The sequence below is a fragment of the Diplotaxodon limnothrissa genome, linkage group LG10 (assembly GCF_057381915.1).
Source record: "Diplotaxodon limnothrissa isolate DT_005_m linkage group LG10, D_limnothrissa_male_GT1.1, whole genome shotgun sequence".
Classification (NCBI taxonomy): domain Eukaryota; kingdom Metazoa; phylum Chordata; class Actinopteri; order Cichliformes; family Cichlidae; genus Diplotaxodon; species Diplotaxodon limnothrissa.
In genome coordinates, this window is record NC_140605.1 from 23,540,581 (window position 1) to 23,563,895 (window position 23,315).

Consider the following 23,315-nt stretch of genomic DNA (forward strand, 5'->3'; position numbering starts at 1 on the left):
TTAGCTATGAGCCATATCTGTTATAGAAAGCTGTTAAGTTCATGACAGTGTTAAATAGGACTAATTTGCGGTGGATTCTGGGTAAACTAAGTCCTTTTTCAAAGTTAAAAACTATGCAGACACATGTCATTACTCTGCTTTGAGGACTGTAGCAGAAAATGCATGCCTTCTGGAAAAATGATACAGCTGCAGTGACATGGTGCTGGAAAAACACTTATTCAGTATTCTAATTAAGAGCAACAGTACCAACAATAGTTTGTGGGCTCATAACAGAAGCATTTGTTGCGGTCTGTCTGGGAGGGTGTCCATCAACCAACCTGTTGTCATTTTTCTCAGAAGATGTAGCAGGGCCAGCAGGATTAACCGTTTTAATAGTTTCTCCCTGCATATTTGTCTTTCTTTCTTTTGATCTTCTTGGCATCCTCTCTTTTTCTATTTCTGCCTTCTGAGAGTCATATCTGTTTCTCAGAGACTTGGTGGTCCAGTCTCGTGGCTTCATGGTGAAGGTCACGCTGGAACACGTAATCACCAATAAAAGACATTAAAAAAATAAAGAATTTAACACCCCCCTCCCATACTTCATTCCTCCCTCTCTAGATCAGCCTAACCTCTCTTCCTCTCATTTGTTGGTTTTATGAATCCCGTCTTCCTAACAAATTAAAAACAAGCTCCTCCTGTGACCATTTCTTTTAAACATAAAAAAAATCTGCTTTTTGAATAGCCTGCAGTTCTTAATTTTTTTACTCTCCCCTCCATCTGCCATGATATAGTCCTTAGCTCAGTTGCCAGGCAGAAAGTGGTCATGAGCTTATCCTTGTTTATGCGTAACCTCAATATTTAAGGTCAACCCCTCTCATGGATTTCTTTTGTAATCACGTGTGGAAATTGCTTTAAGCTCAAATCTAGCTCAACAATTGACCATTCAACATACTTGAAGCCAACTTTGCTTGCCTGTTTGTTTTTTTAAGTGTTATTATAGTCAATTTTCTCAGTGATAATGCTACAGTTTTACATGCTAATGTTTCTTTCCTTCTCTCAGCATGATCATAAACAAAAGTTAGAGTACATTTACAACAGGTGGAGTCAGCCAGCAGTGAAATCACTAGAACATCGTGGATGTGGCTGACAGTAACAAAGATCCCGCATAGCGGAGCACTAGTGGTGCCAGCCTCAATAGAAAACAACAGTGAAAGCAACAAGGCTCTTTGTACAACACTACACAATCACGCAGGAGTTTTGAAAGATGAGGTTATTGTTGACTCGTGTGACTGACTGATCAGTGTCGTGTTTAAGTCTTCTTTTAATATTGTGCCTTTTGTGCCCATTTAGGGTTTAATAAAACTAACCTGTTAATTCAAAGTGTATTATTGACATGGTGAACATGCTTTACATTTGTAGGTTTAAAAAGAGGCCACTTATCTCAAACCAACACAAATACTGCAGTACTGCTGTGTGATACTTTTGTTTGTGTGATGCCCAGTTTATGAGTTTATTAAGAAATACAGAGGAGACTTGTAGAAATTGTGGAAAGAGGAAAATTAGGATGAAAGTGGGGGATAGCTGTTCTTTGTGACTGGTTTTTTTTTTTCCCTCTGGGGTGGAGGCTGGGAGGTCACCCATACACCCACCCGACCCACCACCATTATCCCCTCCCTCCTGCCTTGGCTAGTCTCCATGTGCCGGGCTCAGGGCCTTGGGAATGAATGCCGCCCGGGCTGTGCTCCGTCTTTGAAGCCAGCCAGGAATGCGAGGCCTCTTTTTTTTTCCTCCCCTCTCTCGCTCTCTGTTGTTTAGGCGGCCGGCAGCACTAGCAGCTATCTGCAGCAGTGAAATATTCCCTCCGCTGCGCTCATTGTGCATCGGAGAGCCGGACGTCATCGGCTAGCCAATCAGTGGTCCCCGCTAGGCAGCCTCGGGTCTCAGTGGGGGGAGAAGGAACCCGCTAGAAGTCTTCTCTCTAATATCTGGCTCTCCTGGTTACTTGGTCTGGTCCCTCTTTAGAAGCCGAACAATGTTCTGAATTAGAAACAAGCATGGAAATCAATTGGCAGATCTTTATTTCAGATTAAACTTAGGAAACACTCTCTTTTTCAGATGGAAATCAGGAAGGGCAGTGACTTTGACTCAGACTTCTGGTGAGTTTTTCTTTTTCCTTTCTTTCTGATGGTGTTCCCTAAAGTTTATACATTTTCAATCCAATCTGAACACAGTAGAGCTCCAGATTAGTTCCCTCTCCGTTTTGCTACTGTGACACTTGGTCTGTTTTTCTAACTTGTGTTCAGCTTTCCTGTTGTCATTGTTCACTTCTCTTGTCTCTTGTTGTTGTGGTTTGCGTGTGAGAGTATTTGTCTGGGCCGGTCACCCTCTGCCTTACCCTCCCTCCTTCTCTCCCCTCTGTACATTTTGTCACTGCCTGTCCCCTCCATCACTTCCACTTCAGCGCTCCCCTGTTTGGGAGCCTCTCTCTGTTCACAGTGGAAATAGGATGGCTAGAAAACACACACACACACAAAGGCACACGCAGAGTAACACACTACAGATCAGAAGGCCCTTCATAAACACATGGGATACCCCCCTTAATACTGTAGTTTAGCTGTGAATGGCTCCTGGGAGGTGGGTTTTGTGTATATGCAAAACGGCCACCTCGGATTATCTGTAATGCAGTTTTTTTAATACCAGGCAAAAAACCTGGAAACACTGGGAAAAAAATAAATTTTGAAAGCGACTATAAGGAATTTCAAGTCATCATTGTGGTTTGTGAATGAAATAATTCCCGATTACACAGGAAACAAAATCAGTTAAGCAAAATCTGGTCGCTGGTGAGCCCTAAAACTGGGCTGGTTGGCTTGACTCTGTTATATTAGTAGCATTTGCTTTTGTGTATGCATGACAGGTGTGTGACTATAAACTTTGATGACATAGTGAAAGAAATGCATGCAGGTCATGGGAGAGTCGACTGTAACGCTCAAACGCCGCAGTCACTTGCGAGCGCTGGCTTTTGTATGAGAATGAACTGCAGTGACTATATGAACAAATATCCACTGCAGAACTTAAAATGCAGTAAATAAGTATATAAAATCTAAATTTGATTGTTTCTATTCAGTTCCTGATCAAACAGGAAACTGGCAGAATCTGTTTGTTAGCAGCACATCACTCACATAGGCACGTGGCCTCAACATTAAATAGTATATTGTATATACATGTCAGAACAGTTACCTTTAGAGTGGAGCAATTGCTCCACTCTAAAGGTTTCCATAATGTTCCATAAGGTTTCCATAAGGTTTCCATAATGTTGCAGATAAAAAGTGTCATTTGAAATGGTGTGACACTAGCGGTGCAAAGCATCTTCCAGTCACGGGGTCAGGTGGTGAACTTGATAAAATCTGAAAATTTTACATATTTGCAGATATTGCTTCTGAAACATTTAGATTTACATTGAAGGAGAGGATAGTGATCTTTTTTCATAATTAAATAGTGCATTGATCATTGATTATTATGTTGCTCTTAACATATCATATTTTAGACAGTCATTTGACAAAACAAATACATAGATCAAATACTGCGGTGTGCAGTGAATAAGAGGAAAACAAATGTTTTTATGAGCCACTTGTGTATAACAATGCATTATACACCTGTCACATGACTAATCCTCAGGTGCTTCTGTTCTTCTATATGAAATTCCTGACATTTTTTCATGAGTGTGCTGCAACGTGCTCTGCTAGTCTCAGGGAACTTAATTAGAGGTCTTATTGATGCAAAACGGCAGACCCCTTCAACAGGTGGTTAACTGCACTGACCCACAAAACCAAGCTGGCGTGAACTGTAAGAACCCTAAAACAAAAAAAATGGCATGAAACTTGTCTTGCTCACATAATAGTATTAATTTTGAGTACATGTTGAGGCAGACAAAGGTGTAATTGTGTTAAAGGGACTGTACTTTAACTATCTAAACCTATTTGATTGATACTGTTTTATTTTGCTTTTGATTACAAAATACTATCTCACATGCATTAATAAGAAAAAAATATTAATGTTATTTGCCTGTAAGCCTAATGTGAACAACATGAACAAAGTCATTTGTACCATGTTTGTCCTGAAAAATTAAGCCTAAGTTGAGTTTTCAGGCCTGTGCTGTGTTTGTGTTTTCTTCCCCAGGAGCAGACTGTTTCATGGGGCTCTGACTGCAGAAAAAGAAGGCAGGAAAATGACCTAAATAGTAACCAACGTGACGGACAACCTGGTGCAGATGTGTTTGTGGTAATTTTCCCAGTTTCAACCACAAGGAAGACACATGCATCAGCGCTCATACACGTACACCATACCTACAGATTCTGCCCTTCCCTTCCTGCCATTCGCCCCAGTCCTCCATGGATTCCTACAACTTCCACTTTGAGAGAATGAGCAACGTGGATCTGCATCCTCTGAGCATGCCTGTCAGCCGGCTTTCCCCAGCCAAGTCCAGCAGTAGCATCGTCGACCAACTTGCACACCACCAACACGGCAAAGGAGACTCTGCCTATAGCTCCTTCTCTGGTGGTTCCACTGCCCCAGACTATCCATCTCCCTTTCTTCCAGAGGACCTTCAGCCAAACTCCTTCAGCCACTATGCTGATCTTAAGTATATAAAGTCCATTTACCATCCGACCCAGGTTCTGCAGTCTGACTCAAAGACCATGGACCAGCTCTATCGCTCAGTTGAATCTATCACCCAGGAGTACCGCAACAAAACTAACACTAATGTAAACCACCTTAACTACAATGGCAGTAACAGTGTCCATACCAACAACAAAGCACTCTCAAAAAGAGAGATGCATTTGGGGAATTCAGCCCAAAGTGCTGTCCCTCCTGTCCGTCCTCCTCCAGTTCCAGCACGCCTGGATAGTTTTATAGCTACTAAAAACTTTGAAAACATCCATCATAATAATGCTGAATTTCAGCTCCAGCAGCCTTATCAGAAGGCCAGACCCCAAGTTCGGCAGCACCATGATCTAAATGCCACAAAACCTGAGACAGCTAATGCTGATACAAGCAACTCGGACTTCACTTCTGACCCAGTATACCCAGTTTGGAGAGGCTCTCAACAGCAGCAGCCACAGGCACAGGTGCCACCAAACTACCGACCCCACTTCCAGCCTAATGATCAGACCAGGCTGCCTCTGAACCCAGAATACCTATCCATCAAAGAGAACAAAGCTGCCTCTGAGCAGCAGAAGTCAGCAAACAATCTAAGCCGATCTATTCCTCGAGGCACAAGTCAGCCTGACCACCTGCCAGCCAAAAAGCCCCCGAGCACTGGTGGATGTAATGGAGACCATTATAGCAAAGCTAGTAAGCGCCATCTTGAAAGTCAGCGCAAAAGGGCACATTCTGCTTACGACTGGCTTGGTTCAGAGCCAGCCCGAGCTGCCAACCCCTGGGGGAGTAATGATCAGAGTCTTATCAGCGGCAGCAGCATTCAGCACAAGGGTCAATACTACTTTGTCACTGGAGTGTGTAAGCTGTCTGAGTCTGGTTTGAAGACACACTCTCTTTCTGTTTGTGGTTCTGAGGCTGGAAGTGAAGTCTCTACTGTGTTGGAGACGCACAAGCTAAGAGAAAGATGCCACAGCACAATGGACAATTTGTTTAGACCTCTCCAAGAGACTTCTCGCTCTTTCAGTGGTACAATTCTAGATGAAAATGATGTTTTCACTTCTGTTACCCCAGGAAAAGATATGATCTCTGAGAGTCGGGAGCAACTTAAACCGTCCTTTAAGCTGACGCAGTCCTCACGAAGCTTCGATGCCTTAGAAGAAATCGACACAGTGCAGAATCGAGAAATTGGCCGGCACACTGCCAGCAACCCTATATTTTATTGTGGTCCCGAAAGAAGCTGCTCACAATCAGCCTCACCAACAATGGAGGATACATCACTGATTAGCAATGAGCAGTCCAACCACCACAAGAGAGACGATCATGCAAAGAGAGGGAAATGGCAGCCCTTAGGGGATGTTGCAAGTGAGAGGATAAACAAGGAAACAACCCCGCTTCTGTACCACCTCACTGGTGCCAGCAGAGCAGCATTACAGCCCAAGAATGAGCCTGGGATCAGTGTAAAAGGCAAGGAAACAGTCTTAAACAAAACAGGCCAAGGTGCTGTGCCAATAAATGACAGTGAGACACCTCCACAGGGTGACATTAGCAAGAATAATAGAGGTGATGATATTTCAGTTGCCTGTAACACCTTGGATGACTCATTTAAAAAGTACTACAAAGAGAAGCTGAAGGATGCTCAGTCAAAAGTTCTGAGGGAGACGTCATTTAAAAGGAGGGACCTGCAGCTGTCGTGGCCACACCGGATCAGGGAAAAGCCAGAGCTGAGACCTGGAGTGATTCATCGTTTCTCTTCATCACAGGACTCAGAGACTTCTAGCGACACGCTTACTCCTTCTGTCACTTCAGAAGGGATGGAGAAGGGGAGCATAAAAGAAAAAGACATCAGCGATCACATGGAGATTGGCAAAAAGCATGAAAATGAAAGTGGGAGGCCAACAAATGTTGCCCAGCCACAGGTGGCACGAATTGGAAGCAGAAAGAGACTGACTCCTGAGCAGAAGAAGATGTCTTACTCGGAGCCAGAGAAACTCAACCACCTCGGCGGTGGCCCACACCACTCAGCCTGCCGTTCATTTGGCAATGAAAGCGACGACCTGTTTTTGGATCAAAATGAGGGAGAGGAGCAGGTGCCGCAAGAAGAGCAGGGATTGGTTGAAGCACGGAGGAAGATGTTTGAGACAAGAGGTCGAGCTCTTTCAACCTCGAGCACCTCGAAGACAAACCTAAAACATCTGCGACATCAGGCTCTGGTGGATTACATGGAGCGTAAGACGGGCCATAAAGCGACCGAACCCCAGCAACCAACGTCTCAGATACCACCTCCACCCAGACAGAGGCACTCTCTTGGGGAGAAACCATTTGACTGGCCAGGTCCCAGGTCTCTATGGGGGAATTATGAAGCTAAAAATACAAAGAAGAAGCTTAACAGACCCCACTCTGCAGGCCGAATCCTCGATTCCTCCACCAGCTCGATCAGGTACAGCTGAGAGGCTTCTTTTGGTTCTGCCTTTGTAGTGTGTAGTGTGGATAAATCAAGCATTTAAAGTATTCTGTTTAATTTTCACAAAACAGGTATGCACAGTTCTTCTCAGCACAGTCCTGTTCAGGCCAATATAGTGGCCAGCAAAATCAGTCCAGATGGAGAGAGAGCCAAGGTCCTTCTCAGGGAAAGTCTGCATCAGCGGAGAGTCTCTTGGACCAGCCAGAACCACCCAGTTTCCTTAGGAACCGTTCCACATCCACACCGCACACACTTGAGGTAAAGTAGGCCAAATTAGTGGCAATATCATTAAAAAGCCCTTAGATGTATCCTTAATATGACATTCCTTACTAAAGTCACCTGTAGATTTCCTTTCACAGATATAGTTAATTAATTTAGAGTCTGTATTGCATTTAAAAAGCAGCAACGTAAATAATACAAAATTAAAATAAAAGCGAAATATTTCAGGTCATGTTCACTTGGCAGTGTAGTAATTTCTGACACCAGTACAAATTAAATTCAGTGTTTTTGTTCTTTTTTTGGGTCTGCAGGCAAATGAATATGAGGAGGATCTACTACCAGCTAATACTATGGAGACCAGCAGGTATGTACCAGTGCTGCAGATAATTTGGGACACTTTTATTGGGTTTTAGGTCAGAGAAGTATTAGGTCAGTGATGTGTGCACTGTGGTACAGACTATAAAGTTCAACTTGTTTCATTGTGGTGCTGGAAAGTCAACACCAACTTCCTCCAGCAAACCGACATTCCTTTCAAAAGATTTACACATGGACCGTAAAAGAAGAGTAATGGACTGAACCAGTTTCAATGAGTTAGCCTACTTCTTGAAATTATGTTGATTTCGACTTTGAGTCTCCTGTTTTGAACATTGATATTTTTATTTTCTAGAAATGATTCATGTTCAGGTAAAATAGTGGCACAGTGGCTAGGACTTTTGCGAGAGGTTCGAATCAGACATCCCCATGTCTGCGTGGGTTCTCTTTGGGTACTGCAGCTGGTAGGGTTAGGTTAATTGGTGATTCAAAATTACTTTAGGTGTGAATGGTTGCTCTTCTCTCTTTGTGTTGGCCACTGCGGGGTACACGTCATTGCAAGGGTTTCTGCTCCAAAGTAACTTACAGTTGCCATGAATCTTTATGTCTGATTCTGTTCTTATTTTAGTTCTGAGAAGATTGCCATTAAGGAATCCTCGAGAAAGTCAGCTCCTGTGGACCATCACCAGGTCCGTGTACCGTCACAGAGGGGAAAATCCATGGAAGAGCTTGGGGTATCCCAGGTGACAAAGGTGTCAGCCCTGAGTAAAAGTTCTGAACAGCTGGATCATCTGCGGAGGTATTCGAGTGAGATGGGACGACCAGACTTTTCTGATGAAAGAGAAGCCCAGGGGCAGGAAAGAAGGAGGAAGAAACTAAGTGTTTCGGAGAAAACAGGAAAAGAGCCAGAGATTGTTGGTCAGAAGCACACTCAGGGACAGTCACAAAACCAAACCCAGAGGAAAGCCCTGTTGAAGGACAACTCAAAGGAGGATGCTACAGTCAGATCAAGGAACTCAAGTGGATCAATCTCCCCTATCTCCTCCTCTTCCCCTTCTCAGGCCAAGGTTCATCCTGTGAGTCCTGGATCTCATGGCCCTGTCACAGATGAATGCAGGTCTAGCAGATCGCCTAGTGAGACTTCCTCAAACCCACCGTCCCCTGGAGGTGAAGAGATCACTGAGAGGGAGATTAAATCCACTGTGTCCACCCCCACTCAGACAAAGCTTCCTTTTGAAAACAGATCCAGGTAAGATTAGACCCCATGTTAAAATGTGCCATACCAGTTTCTTCCTCATTTGAATTAATCAGTAACAGGAAACATTACATCAAAAAAAGATTTTGCAAATTTCATCAGGTGTAAATCTTTATCATGATTTTTTTTGACTTCCAGCAGAGGCAGCACATCTTCTGTGACTGAATCAGAGAGGGAGCAGTCGGTGAATGAACCAAGCAGTAATGGCCAGCCACCTGATTCAAACCATGAGGTGTCTCTGAGCTGTGGCGTCACCACAGATCCTTTGCTCTGGATTCTGTCACCAGAAGAAGAGGTCAAAGAGGAAGTCAAGACTACACCTCTGACTGACAGTGTTTTTGACTCCACTAGTGCAGTCCCTCTAAAGCAGATGAGTGAAACCTCTGTGTCTCCCTGCACGTCGGTCTCCGACGAAGACATCAGTCATCAGGTGGATGAGGAGAAAGATCTGGTAATGGAAGATGAGAATGTGGGAGAAAACCAGGAGATGGAGGAAAGGGGAACACCAGAGGGAGAGACGGAGGGCCAGGAGACACCTGCTGAGAGACCTAAGTGGGAGGAGCTTGTAGAAGCAGTTGTCGGAGCCGACCAGACGTTAGCTAGAGTGCTCTACCCACTGACCAATCGTAAGACAGCGCTCATGCTGATGGAGCAGCTGCTGTCGGAGGACACACTGCTCATGGAGGAGCACTACAAGAAGAAACAAGAGCAGAATGGAGCAGCAGAAAGGTAAATGTTCATGTGCCAGAAGAAAACACTTCAGGTAAACTCAGCAGTGGTAAACAAAGCAGATGGAATGACTATTTTTCAGTTTACACTCGTGGAAAATAGAAATTGTGCTGGAGGTCTTCTTCACTCCTGAAGAAGTAGTTAACGTAAAGAATGGATAATAACAGCCAAGCTAGAGTTTCCAATGGTGTGCAGCACTCAGGTAATTAGGATTTCTAGTTTGATGGGTTTCCATGAAATTTGACACTAGTTTAAACTGGCTAACGAACTGAGCTCCACTGGTGCTTCTGTTATCTTGTGTAACATCTCATGCACGGACACACCTGTATATTTGCTTACTGCTGTGCCTGCACTTCTATTTCTGCTAATGTAAGCACACTTCAGATACAAAGAGAATGTGCAGATGCATTTCAGAGTATTTAAATATGCAGAAAACATTTGGACTTTGCTCAGTTAACTCTGTGTTGCTGTTAAAATGTGGCCTGCCTGAAACAAACATGTCATTTGAGCATGTCTATATTGTGACAGCAGGAATCAAGTTGTTTTAACATAACCAAATTTCATTGCAGTGCTGAAACAGTGGAAGGGTCGGAAGCCTCTCCCTGTCCCCCTGCTCCCGACAGTGAGAAATCAGCAGACCTGCAAAGCAAAACTGACATCACAGAGAAGAAGGTAATCATCATTTTATGCAAATAGTGAGTAGTTTAGTTCAGCGTGCATTACAGAGCAAGTATAGCTTAATCGTTTTTTCAACATTAAAATTCCTCACGACAAGTAAGAAGAAATAATTCATTAGTTGAAAAACATTCAAGACATCCCTATGAGACCAAAGGTCTGTCTGCTTTATGGGTAAAAATACTCTGTATGTCTCAAATCACTGCTTTGTTAAATGAGTGAAAGCCAGACAGAATGAGCACTGCTTTTATGTGAACAGTTTGAACTGTGGCCTCATTCAGTTTTAATTTTTAAACCAGAGCCTCTGGTGATTTCATATTGATACCATCTGTAAGCTATTTGGCCTTAAGTGGACTATTCAAGCAGCAATAGTTCTGTCTCTTATCACATGATATGCCGTCTGCCTCTTATCAGTGTCTCCCTCTTGTCTAATGTTTGGCTTAGCAAGTAACTCCCCCCTGTTTCTTGCTGCCATGCACACTCACTGCTAGTACAGTGGTATGGTTCCACGGCAGCAAATGTAAAAAAACATATTTTTAACTGGTTTATATCCATCCTTTTTTCACCACATCTCATTTATCTAAAGCGTCTCAAACTCTTCTCTTTGTTCCTTTCAGCGTTTGTTGGCTTCGTACATCGAGGACCGTCTGCGCTCGTATGAAGAGACGCGTGGAGCCCTCCAGGTAGAGGTTCAGGAGAACAAAGCCCGCGGGGAAGCGCTACAGGTGCTGGTCCGTGAGCGTTGTCTCCCTGTGGAACTGGAGAGGTACAACCTGTTCATAGGTGACCTGGAGCGGGTGGTCAGTCTGCTGCTGTGCCTGTCTGCTCGGCTGGCCAGGGTACAGAACGCCCTGAGCACCGTGGATGAGAACACTGATGCTGAGGAGAAGGTGGGGAACCAGAAACATTGACTCTGACTGGCTGATTCTGCATGCCAACTATTGTGAAAATAACGCTGAATAATTAATTTAGTATTTTTAATTAGCGTTACATAATTGTTTACCAGGGATTGTTTTGAAAACTCTCCAAAATTCTCCAAGTTTCTGCAAAGAAAACCCACAATCACTCATTCCTTCTTGCCTTTGTTTTGACTCAGATTTGGATTTTCATGAACACATAACAGTCAGTCACATTACATAACACATATAATTTAATAAAAATTAAAAGCATTTTAGATCAAATGATCTGATAATAATTTTTTAATGAACTCTCTCAAATACACCAGCATGTGCTCAATGTATTTTGATGCCATTCACACGCTGATGCTGTTTACACATAAACACTAAATCATGTGAGTAAAAGCATACTGTCAGCGAGTGCTCCTGGGAGAAATGCTACATCACTAAGCTTAAGGATCTCAATATACACTGTGGCTCATTAGGAGCTCCTGGCAAAAAGACCACGGAGAGCAAGTGTTAGAAGTGTGCAGCTGCTCCCATGCCCTCAGCTATACTCTTATTCTGTTTACTTTAGAACAGCAAACACGCCACTTGGGGGAAAGTTGAAGGGCAGCTGTAATGGAGTCAAGGTTTCTCACTTTGTGGAATTTAAAAAATGCTGCTGGGTTTATCTGGGCTTAATTGACACTTTTCAGCTTATCAAATGTTTGAAGATTAATTTGATTAATCGATAGGGGCTTCACTTAAAAGAGTTTTCATGTTGCTAATTTCTTCTCCTAAATAATTTCCGCGCTCTCTTAATTAATCATTAATCCAGTGGCCACGTCACAGGCGTAACACGAGTTCTGGCTGTGCTTTCTTGCGCTTTCTGAATAACCTGTTTCAGTGTTTCCAGCATAATTTTTTGTATGTTTGCATGGATGCATTAGACCTCCAGATTTTCCCCTGAAAAGACTCTTTGTTAGCCCTGTGCTCTGTAATAGCAGCGCTGAGCGTGCTGCATACTGAGGGCTTGTTAGAGGGCTCATTTGTTTTCTCGCTGTTATCAGCAACACTGGTATTTACACTGACTCATCGAAACTCCAACCCAGTTTCGATGACATTTGTAACTACCCTGCCCTCTGTTGACACAAGGAAACACTGCACCCTCTGTCCTGTAGCTGTTTGAAACATAATCGTGCAACTTTCACTCCTCTTTATTTCCTGTCACTTATAAAAACACCCCAAAATATGAGACAAAATGTCACATGATTGTTTTAGGGATTTATTTTGGTTATCAACATGTGTCTAATAGAGAGGAAATGTAGCCTTATAACTCTGTCACTTAGAATTGATCATTTTTTCTCTTTGCGTTTCCATGCAGCAATCTCTGGACAGTCGCCATCGTCTGCTATGCAAACAGAGGGAGGATGCCAAAGATCTGAAGGATAACTTGGATCGCAGAGAAAACCTCGTCTCCACCTTCCTGTCACGCCAGCTGTCCGCCGAACAGCTACAGGACTACCGGCGCTTCGTCCAGACCAAGGCGTCGCTGCTCATCCGGCAAAAGGACCTGGAGGAGAAGCAGAGGCTGGGAGAGGAGCAGCTGGAGGCCCTTACCGGCAGCCTGGATCTGTGAGGGGGAAATTTTGGATTTGCTTCGCTTACCTAAAATGAGGATGGCTTCTTCAAAATGAGACATGTAGAGACATGTTGGCTTTGTAGAGGTCCAGCTGGTCTCTGCAACCCTTTGCACTCTGTCATGACTGTTTTGGTCATTGAAAAGAGTTTAGCAGAGTTACACCAAGACCCACGATACCCCTCTTCTATTTGTTTATATAGGCAGTGCATGAGGTGAGCAGTAATGACTGAAGTTGCTTACCTTCCTGTCATCTGCTGAGACTCATAAATGCTCACTGACTCCGCCCACCACTGTTTCCAGGCTTGTCCCACTACGGTACATCTTTTACTTCGAACAGGAGTGAACTGTTTTTGTTTGGGGGGTTTTCTGTGTGCCTTGATGATAGCTGAAGCTGTGGAACATTTTCCATTAGAGCTGCTGTGGGGACACTTTTTTAGCAATGCAGAAACCCTCCCTTCACTTTTCATTAGTGCTTCAGCCCTGTATCTGCACCTGTGGAAACCTACTATAAGCTTTAAGATTGTATTTGAGCAGCGGGAGGACGCCAGTGAAAGAAAGCAGTCTGAAAGAGAGCGATGTACTGTATCATATCAGTAAAAATGTACAATAGATGTAGAAGATTTAATCTTTTTTTAATGTTCTTATTTTTAAATGTGTTTCAAATGAAGGCACTAAAAACCAAAAAAAAAAAATAGGTGAATGGAAAAAAGCACTTTGTAAAAAAAAAAACCTAAATGCACATTTCTTCAAATCAGATTCAAGATCATTTCAAGTGGAAGCCTTACTCCATCCATTTAAACAATATTTCTTCCTGTTTCAGGTTCGTTTTAAATAGGAATGTTGAGGTGATCTTTTTTAAAAGGTACACGAGCGCATCAATCAGCATGAAAAATTGTGTACAAATTTTTTTCCAGTTAATTTCATTAAAGCCTTGATGATTTATACTGGAATAGTTCTTCATACGGAGGTGCTAAGCCTCATAAAAGCAGATTACACATAAGCAACAATTATATCACTGAGTACTTTGTTCCCCAATGTCCTTTTGTCGCATAGCCGATTCTTGATACTTGAAATGCCTTTTGTTTTAAGTTTTTTAATGAGAAAAATTCGCAATCTTCAATTCAGGCGTCTTAGACTGGTTTCCTGTTCTCTACCTCCACAGAGTAGCCCCCTCTAGAAACACGTGATGCTTGTTTCATTTTACACACTTCTCTTAAGTTAAAGGCTGTTTCTGAAAGTACAAACACACTTTACCCGCACATCCACTCACCTTTAACTGCACCACTGTTTCCCCATTAAAATCTGTCAGCTAGTTTTCATAGTTTTATACATTTCTGTTCTCACAGAACCTTCAGTCCAACACTTTTGAGAGCTGTTTAATGTTGCTGTTCGTCACTGTGTGCGCGCGTGCTTGTGGTGTGTGTGTGTGTGGTTGAACAGAAAGACAGAACTCCTTTTGGTATTTGCCGTGTTAACTTTCAGCAAAACTCCTGTGAAGGTGATTGAAATGTCATCGTCTCTCAGGAATCTACACCTGCTGGCTAATATATATATGTATATATATATATATATATATATATATATATATATATATATATATATATATATATATATATATATATATATATATATATATATATATATATATATATATACACCCAGCACGCCCCTGCGGGCGGTTTATCCTTCAAGCTCGGGTCCTCTACCAGAGGCCTGGGAGCTTGAGGGTCCTGCGCAGTATCTTAGCTGTTCCCAGGACTGCGCTCTTCTGGACAGAGATCTCCGATGTTATTCCCGGGATCTGCTGGAGCCACTCGCCTAGCTTGGGAGTCACCGCACCTAGTGCTCCGATTACCACGGGGACCACCATATATATATATATATATATATATATATATATATATATATATATGTAGCCACACTGTATTGCTTGTGGGTTATGTATGTTATATTTATGGAATAACGACCACAAAGACGCAGTAGCAGTCTCAAAAATTTAAAAAAGTAAATAAACTGTGATTAACAATAAATCAGTTTTTCTTAGTAACTACGTGCCCTTTTACCTTGGATAAATATTTCCATGTTTTTGTGGTAAACAGTTTTTCCACCTTGGCCACCACCCCTGAAACATTTCTCTGGAGATTTATGACTCTGACCGCTTCAGTTTGCTAAACAAACGTATGCTTGTTTTGGCCTTTGTGCTGACGCAAGGCTGGAGTGTTAGAGAGGCTGAATGCCGTTCCGTTCAGCCTGCTGGAATTCCTAAAGAATCCAAAAGACCGGCATTTTTGGAGAAACAGAAGACCCTTGGCTGCACGCGGATAAATGTTGGTTTTTGCTACTGTACGTGTGCGCGGTTTCCTGAGTCACTGCTTGTTTCTCTCTTTCAATCACAGCTGTGTTTAGCTGAAGGAAAAGGCGGGTTTGATCCAAAAACTGCAGATTTGTGACACTGATACATGGAGAATTTGTGTTAAAGCCAAGAGAAGCAAAGACATTTCAGTGAGTCCCGACTGCCAGCAGCAGACATTTGTAAACCCACCTCTTCTGGCATGTCTCACACCTGTTTTCTGTCAAGAGTTGTTGTTTTGTGCCTGTTTGGAGTTCCAAATTCCATCATGTTTGTAATATTGTGAATAAATTAAGCTCACACTCATTCCTCCTTTGTTTTTTTTCCCCTCAAAGCAAATAATGGCATATTTGTCTAGGATTTAAGGTTGGTGCTACCATTGCAGGATTCACTGTGGGAGACCAGTACAGACATAACATTTTATCTCATTATTTCACAAATGGGAGATCCTGTTTGGGCTTTCAAATCAGAGCTCGCCTCTGCCCTCTACAGGCAGATCAACACATTGTTTCTGAAAGTCCAAATTTTCCTAGCAGAGAACTTCCTGTGAGCCTGTTTTGTTCTTAATCTGCATTTTTTTAAATTAAAAAATGATATTGTGGAGATAATACATACATCATCTATGCATGTAAACTAAATATTTTTTAAAATACATTTTTTTATTAATGTGGACTACACTCGACACTTTATTTGTTGTTAGTAGCAGGTTGGCCCCCTGTTGCCTTTCAGAACTGCTTTAATTCTTTGTGGAATAATTTCAGCATGGTCAGCTATAATACTGTGCCAAAAATATCCCCCACACCTTTAAACCACCACTAGCAGCCTGAACCTTTGATACAAAGCAGGATTTATTCATGCTTTTATGGCCTTTACACCAACTTCTGATTACACTATCTGAATGAAATTGATGCTCATTGGACCACGTGGCATTTTTCCAGTGAGGCTGGGATTTGAAGCCTCAGTGTTTGTTTTTAGCTGATAACAGTGGCAACTGGTGTGACCTTCTTCTGCTATAATGCAGTTGCTTCAAGGCTGGACATACTGTGCATTCAGAGATGCTCTTCTCCATAACTGCCTTCCTATCAGCTCGAAGGCCATTCTCTAAACTATGGCATCAACAAGATATTTTCACCTAGGGAACGAAAATATCCAGTATTTTCTGTTAAATCACCTAAATCACTTATATCACCTTTCTTCGTCATTCTGATGCTCAGTTTGAACTTCAGCTGGTCTGCTTGATCATATCTAAATGCACTGAGGTTGTGTCGTGTATCTCACTTTGATTATATAATCGTGTTAACAAACAGATATAAGGTATACCAAATGACATGAAAGTCTGGACCAAAATCAATAGGAAGATTAACAGAAATATTATCCTATTTAACTGATGGAAAAAAGACTGTGTGGTCTCAAAGTAACACTAACTGATGCTGTCGTCCGCCTCTCGTGTCTTTCAGGCCTCGCTGCTCCCATTTGTTTAGTCAGTGGGATGCCTTCGAGGATGTCAGCACATGCTTATTAAGAGACACAAAATGAAATGAGCAAAGAAATGGTTGGTTTTGTTTTGGAAAGTGGCAGAGAAATCCCCAGGTGGACGAGAAGAGACGCCACGCAGCACTTGGAGTACTTTGCAAACCAACAAAAACAAAACAAAACAGATTCCCAGAGAAGCAGCGGTGTCATACAACTCAACTCTGAGCATCCTAAACAAGCGAGATCTTGTTTCCAAGACACTGATTGCATGGCAATTTGGTTTAGCATCATTACAGAGACAGTATAAAGATATACTCCAGACAGCAAACGGGAGGATATAGCATGGCGAAGCACAGCTGCAGCAGCAGTTCTGTCACAGCGCCAGATAATGAAGAGCTTTGCTGCTGATAATCACCGACTGTATCCACGGCAATGTGGGGAAACAGAAAACTCAAGCATATATTCCACAACCCCCCCTTTATGTAACCATATAACTGTGTTAAAATGACCAGAAGACACAGTGCCTGCAGGAGGTGAGGAGGATTCTTTATCAAAGTGGGTGACTCAGTGATGTCTCTGCCAGGAGCTCAGATTAGTGGTTTTAAAGCTTACTTTTCAACCTGAACTCTGAACCCTCTGCCCTTAGGAATGTCAGCACACCTTGTGTTGGCCTCCACCTTCTGGCAGTCATTACTCACCTCGGTTATGAAAACTAACAAAGGCTTGGTCTCAGTCTAACTAGGCTGCGGTAAAATGGTATATGGCTATGATTTATTGCCACTATATATTCCTGCTGAACAGTGTACAATATGAATGCCAGGCCTTTCTCAATATACTCAGTATCCACTTTATTAGGTACACCTGGTCCGCCATAAATGCTTTAATGATATCTATAAATACATTACGTTGACACCGTCACAGAGGTGTTCATTCATTTATATGTTTTAGCATTGAGGTCAGTATTACTGGACTGCTGAGAGGTGGTTCGATCTACAGAGCACCTTACAGACAGCTCTCAGCATAATGTTACATAACTATGATTTTACCAGGATTTACACATTTCCAACAATGCAATGAAAAAAGTCAAACATTATGGGCCATAATAAATATTGCAAGACTGCCGTGGTGCACTGCCTTACATTGTTAGGAATCATTACATAATGCAGAGAAATAAATGTGCACTTTATGTGACTAAGGGGGGTGTTGGCAGGTGTCATTTGTAATAATAATAATAATGATGGATTGCATTTATATAGCGCTTTTTGAGAACTTCAAAGCGCTGTACAATTCCAGTATTCATTCACTCTCACATTCACACACTGATGGAGGCAAGCTACAGTTGTAGCCACAGCTGCCCTGGGGCAGACTGACAGACTGAATTGTGTTGTTTTATTAAATTTACTGCTAAAATTACAGACATTAGAAATGTGGGTTGTGTGCAATACACCTACTAGAACTAGGCTGGACTCCCTATTTGCCTTTAGAGCTGCCTTGGTCTCCATGGCACAGATTCAACAAGGTGCTGGAAACATTGCTCACAGATTTTGGTTTATGTTGACACAATAGCATCACACACTTACTGCAGATTTAACAGCTGCACATCTATGATGTGAATTTCCTGATCTGCCACACCTCACAGGTGCTCTGTTGGATTGAAATCTAGTGAGTGGACACCAGTACAGTCAAGTCGTTGTCATGTTCATCAAACCAGTTTGAGATTATTTGAATTTTTTGACATGGTGCACTATCCCGCATCAGCCACAGCTGATGGCCGCCCCTCCCTCAGCCTGGTTCTGCTGGAGGTTTCTTCCTGTTAAAAGTTCGTTTTTCCTTCCCACTGTCGCCAAACCATTTGCTCATAGGGGGTCATATGATTGTTTTCGCTGTCATATTATTATAGAGTCTACCTTACAATATAAGGTAGGGTGAATAACCTATTAAAGCACACTTAAAGAAGTGTGATTATTACCTGGGAATACCTGGTAGTTTCTATGTAATAAGCAGGAAACAGAGCTGCAAAGTGGCCTGTTTCCATTTAATAACACATTGATAACCTATTAAAGCTAACTTAAAGAAATGTGGTAGTTTCTAAGAGGCCCAAAGTGTGCCAAGAAAATATCTCCTGCACCATTACATCATTACCACCAGCAGCCTCAACTGCTGATACAAGGCAGGATGGATCCATGCTTTCATGCTGTTTACACTGATCTTATTATCCAGTTTTGGTGAGCCCACACGCATTGTAGATAAGTTTCCTGTTCTTATCTGAAAAAGCGTCACACAGTGTGCTCTTCTGCTTTGATGTTTGACATGTCGTGCTTTCAGAGATGCTCTCCTGCATACTTTGGTTCTTAAGAGTGGTCATTTCAGTTACTGTTTCCTTCTCATCAGCTTGAAGCAGTCTGGCCATTCCCCTCTGACTTCTGGCATCAGTGAGATATTTTCACCCAGAGAACTGCTGCTCACTGGATGTTTTCTCTTTTTTTCCATTGCCATTCTCCATAAACATGGTAGTGTGGCTAAAATACCAGAAGATCAGGAGTTTTTTTTAATACTTGAAACATCCATAACCACGCTTTGTTCAAAGTCACTCGCATAAATCACCTTTCTACTCCATTCTGATGCTCCGTTTGAACCTTGGCAGGTCCTCTTGAACCGTGTCTACATGCCTAAAAACACTGAGTTGCAGCCAAATGATTGGCTAATTAGACATTTGTGTTAATGCTTGTTTACATTAAAAACATGTAAAAAGTTAACAAGGATTTGAACAGGATTTCCGTTATGAATTTGCTGTCAGATAGTGCTTTTTTTTCCTTTATGGTTTGCTACAGTAGTGCACTTTTAGGCAGTATAACATTACTAGGACAACGTTTAATTATGGATTGCTCTGATTGCTCTCTATGGTACAGTTTAATCCTTAAACACTCATATGTTTATGTGCATTAACAGTTTGACATCAGCTCTATGTGCTGACTCTCCTAGCTCTCTGAACCCGTGTTGGGTTTCCTCCCCGCAGCAGCCACAGAAAAGAACATTTGCTTAATAAAGCCCAGAGGCTCTGAGATGAAACATCATCTTGACGTACAAACAATGTACGCTTCTGGGAAAGTGACATAACGAGACACGCAAGAAGCAGAGGGAGACGAGTCAAGGGCAGGCGAACGGCGGGATAGTGAGCTGGCCTACTATTTCTAAATGTTGCTATTTCTTCCCGCTCTCTCCTGCCTCTCGTTTACCTCCAGTTTTCAGCACACACTGAGTTAAGTGTATGCAAAGCTCGTTCTGATCTTTCAGCCACGCACATTCAATGCCAGATGCTTACCTGGCTTAATCACAGCTGTCTCGACAAGTCAGGAGATGTAGCCAAGCCTGGAGAATTACTTGGCAAATACAGGGGCATTAATGATTTATGGAGCACCTGTGCGGCCTTAATGAATGATACAAGTTGTACCCCCCCCCCCCCCCCCCCCTTTTTTTTTTTTGTTGTAAATTTGATTATGTTACAGTGAAATCCAGAGTCGGCTTCCTTCGGGGGAATTTTTTAATGCTTTACAGCCTTTAATAATTAATCTATTTTAAAGTGAAGCAGTTAATAGCTTAGTCTTCTAAACCTGCCCTCAGAGGCACAAATATTTAAGTCTCTTCTTTCCAAAACAATTATATTTTTCTCTACTGGAAGTTTAATTCCCCTATAAATTAACACCTCGTTTTTTTTCCCTGTTTGCGCATGCCTGCTTTGTGAGATCACTGCACTGCATTTCTTGCTCATAAATGAAAACACAGAGCAAGTCAAGTCTTGATCTCAGTAAATGAGTAACAGAATGTCTTTATTCTGCATTCACTTCCTGTCAGTATGTACGCTTTAGCTTGAAATCAAAAGAAGAATAAGAATGGGTACTTTGACAAAAACAAAAAAAGATCAACCAGATTAAAGTCTGTGGTTAAAAGAAAAACAGCCCGTTCGACATCACAGTGGAAGAGAATTCATGGCACGACTTATCGGACATGGAAGCTCGATTACATAAACAGACACCTTAATTTTTTTAATGGCATGAACTGGAAAACTGGTCTAAACCACTACATTTATTTTCCCTGGAGGGTCTTGGGTCGATTTGTGGCTCTAGGTCCGATAGTGTATGCATTTTTCTAGGACCCTCCAGGGGTTAATTCTGGCTATAGTATTCATATAAAAAACATAAACAGAAGAAAAAACAAGGAAACCATCCTAACACTCCATGTGTGATATATAAACACAATATGAAATCATCTTAAATTTTACATACTATATACATACTACACCTCAACGGGTGTATTTAGAAGTTAAACACTTATTGAGACCTACTCCTTTTTTTACAAAAAAAGAGGGTTATTCTCACCTTAAACAACAAAAATGAAGACAAGGCTTCATAAGAACACAATGAAACAACTCAATCACCGAGAGGAACATTTCCTATATTCATTCAGTTTGTTGTTTTTCAGCTGGTCTGTGAAGTTATGTAGTGATGTACTATTTTTTTCCACTTTGTCTGTACAATTGTTCCACATGCTAACTTCTGTGACTGTAATGCTGTGATATTATACATTAGTCCTTATTACCAGTTTGCTGAACACGCAGATTCCTCTCAGGTGATGATGCTTTGGTCTTAATTGGAATGACTCAGTAGAAAATTCTCTGTACAACTTTAAAGCTCAGTTCAATTGAAAACAGACAGACTAAAGGGGCCACACCTACAAAAGCCCACACTTGTGTGAGTAATAAGACGACTCACAGGAGCCACCATTGTCTGACATTCACCTCATGCAGGTAACGTCACACACAGCGTCTGCTGACCTCGAGGTTTTTTAAATCTTTTCTCTTTGATCTTAACCACTTAAATTGTGTTTCTATAGAATCCCTCCACATGTTTTTTGTATCATTATCTCCAATAATAACTGCAGAAAGTAGGCTAAAAATAAAAAAAAGAGAGCATTAACCAAATCCTTTTAAGGTCATTGGTGTGTTTTCCGTCAGGGAAGAGCTTTGCTTTCACATAAAAACATCTGACATGGGCCTGTGCCTGAAGCCGGTGCCGCTGTCTTCTCCCTCTTCGATGGGGTCGTTGTTCAGGGAGTACAGGCCCGGCCGCTGCTTGTGCTTCTTTTTGTGGCCTGTCACGTTTGGTTGAAAGAGGCGGCTTATTGAATGCAGGCCCTTGGAGAGATCCGGGAACAAATCCAGCTCCTCTTTCTCATGCAGGGCCCTGTCCTCTGCCGGCTGGGGTTTGGGCTTACAAAGCATCTCTCTCACAGACTCAGAAACGTCTTTGTGGAGATAGTGGTAGGCCTTCTTGCCATAGTTGTCCCTGATGCTTATGTTGGCTTCGTACTCCTTCACCAGTATGCCAATGATATATTGCTTGTCATGCAATGCAGCAATGTGCAAAGGAGTGTATCCCCCGTGTGTTTTTGCATTGATGTCAACGTGAACCCCTCCTTGCCTGGCTTTTTCGATAATCTTCACAAGCATGTCGCTGTTCCCAGTTTTGGCTGCCCAGTGCAGAGCAGTGAACCCTGACATGAAGTCCTTCTTCTCGGCCAGCTGGTTGTCTCTGAGCAGCAGGCCGTAAGCCTGGCTCCAGTGGCCGGCGGCACAATTGACGAGCCACTGATGCTCTGAGTGCTCCAGGGGAAACATAGAGGGAATCCTGGTGTCTTTGTGCTCCTCTGATGCCTTGGTGCTCTTCGCTGCCCTCCTTAGTTGGGGTGAGCCGGTGCTGCTCTCCGCCGAAGGCATCCTTCTCTTGTCCCTGAAAGCATCCGTTTTTGGGTGTTCTTCGGGTTCATCTGGGTCAGGCTTAAGTTTGTTTCTCTTGTCCCTGAAAGCATCTGTTTTTAGTTGTTCTTCGGGTTCATCTGGGTCAGGCTTAAGTTTGTGGATCTCCACTTTAGTGGCGCTGGGGGGCATCCTCAGAGGCAAGGCATATGGCTTGGTCTTTACAGGTGCATTTGAGCAGTTAATTCCCTTTCTATCCTGCAGCTGGACATCAACATTCAGCGACCTTTTAAGTCGTACACTTGCAAATTTACTCCTTTGCAGTGCCATCTGTATGGGAGAAAGCAGTTCTGTGGGATGGTCACTACTTTCACTTGCCTCTTCCTGATCAGGTTCAGTAACAGCTGATTGAACACCTCCCTGATCCTCAGAGCTTCCAGCCTGCGCAGGTGGGCGCTGCTGCTCACCTGTCAGCGGGATCTTTTCATTTTCAGGCTTTTCCACATGGATCTTTGGACCTTCCAACAAATGCTGATAGGTTTTCCGCAGGACAACATACCGTTCGCCGTCGATTTCTTTCACAAACGCTACATTGTTGACAAAAGTCTTGAAAAGCTCCCTATTCCGTTCTCTTTCTTCGGGATCCGCGGTGTCCACCGACTCTCTGAACTTATCAACCAGGTCGGATTTCTTCACTCTTCCACCCTCCGCTACCAGCAAAGACAGGATGGATTCTTGTGTCAAAATCATTATTAAAGCTGTAAAAGAAAAAAGCGAAAGCTCCTTACAGCTGCGCGGTGTGTTACACCTTTATCCGTGTGACGGTACAGACCGCTTTACCTGGACGCTCCCTCTCCTCCCCACACCTGGAGGAGGCTCTTTCCGGGGAAAGTGAGGACGTGGACAATTTGAATAATGTATGTACATATTTTAC

The 23,315-nt window shown here is 42.7% G+C and overlaps 2 protein-coding genes across 6 annotated transcripts in view; one reads left to right on the forward strand and one right to left on the reverse strand.

Annotated features, from left to right (window-relative positions):
- Positions 1-13,580, forward strand: part of shroom1 (shroom family member 1) — a 28,939-nt gene extending 15,359 nt beyond the window's left edge. For 2 of the 5 annotated variants that reach the window (XM_085364622.1, XM_085364624.1), the window contains exons 2-10: positions 2,095-2,135; positions 4,156-7,072; positions 7,168-7,354; positions 7,627-7,679; positions 8,256-8,876; positions 9,021-9,611; positions 10,181-10,283; positions 10,904-11,176; positions 12,549-13,580. In XM_085364622.1, the coding sequence (XP_085220748.1) occupies positions 4,368-7,072; positions 7,168-7,354; positions 7,627-7,679; positions 8,256-8,876; positions 9,021-9,611; positions 10,181-10,283; positions 10,904-11,176; positions 12,549-12,803 (4,788 nt within the window). In that variant the 5' untranslated portion in view covers positions 2,095-2,135; positions 4,156-4,367 and the 3' untranslated portion in view covers positions 12,804-13,580. The remainder of the gene's footprint in view (positions 1-2,094; positions 2,136-4,155; positions 7,073-7,167; positions 7,355-7,626; positions 7,680-8,255; positions 8,877-9,020; positions 9,612-10,180; positions 10,284-10,903; positions 11,177-12,548) is intronic. The other 3 variants (XM_085364623.1, XM_085364625.1, XM_085364626.1) reach the window with 2 other exon arrangements.
- An 8,075-nt stretch (positions 13,581-21,655) lies between these two features.
- sowahaa (sosondowah ankyrin repeat domain family member Aa) lies at positions 21,656-23,131 on the reverse strand. Its single transcript, XM_085363970.1, has one exon. It carries the CDS (start codon positions 23,129-23,131, stop codon positions 21,656-21,658), a length of 1,476 nt encoding a protein of 491 aa, XP_085220096.1.
- Between the last annotated feature and the right edge of the window lie 184 nt (positions 23,132-23,315).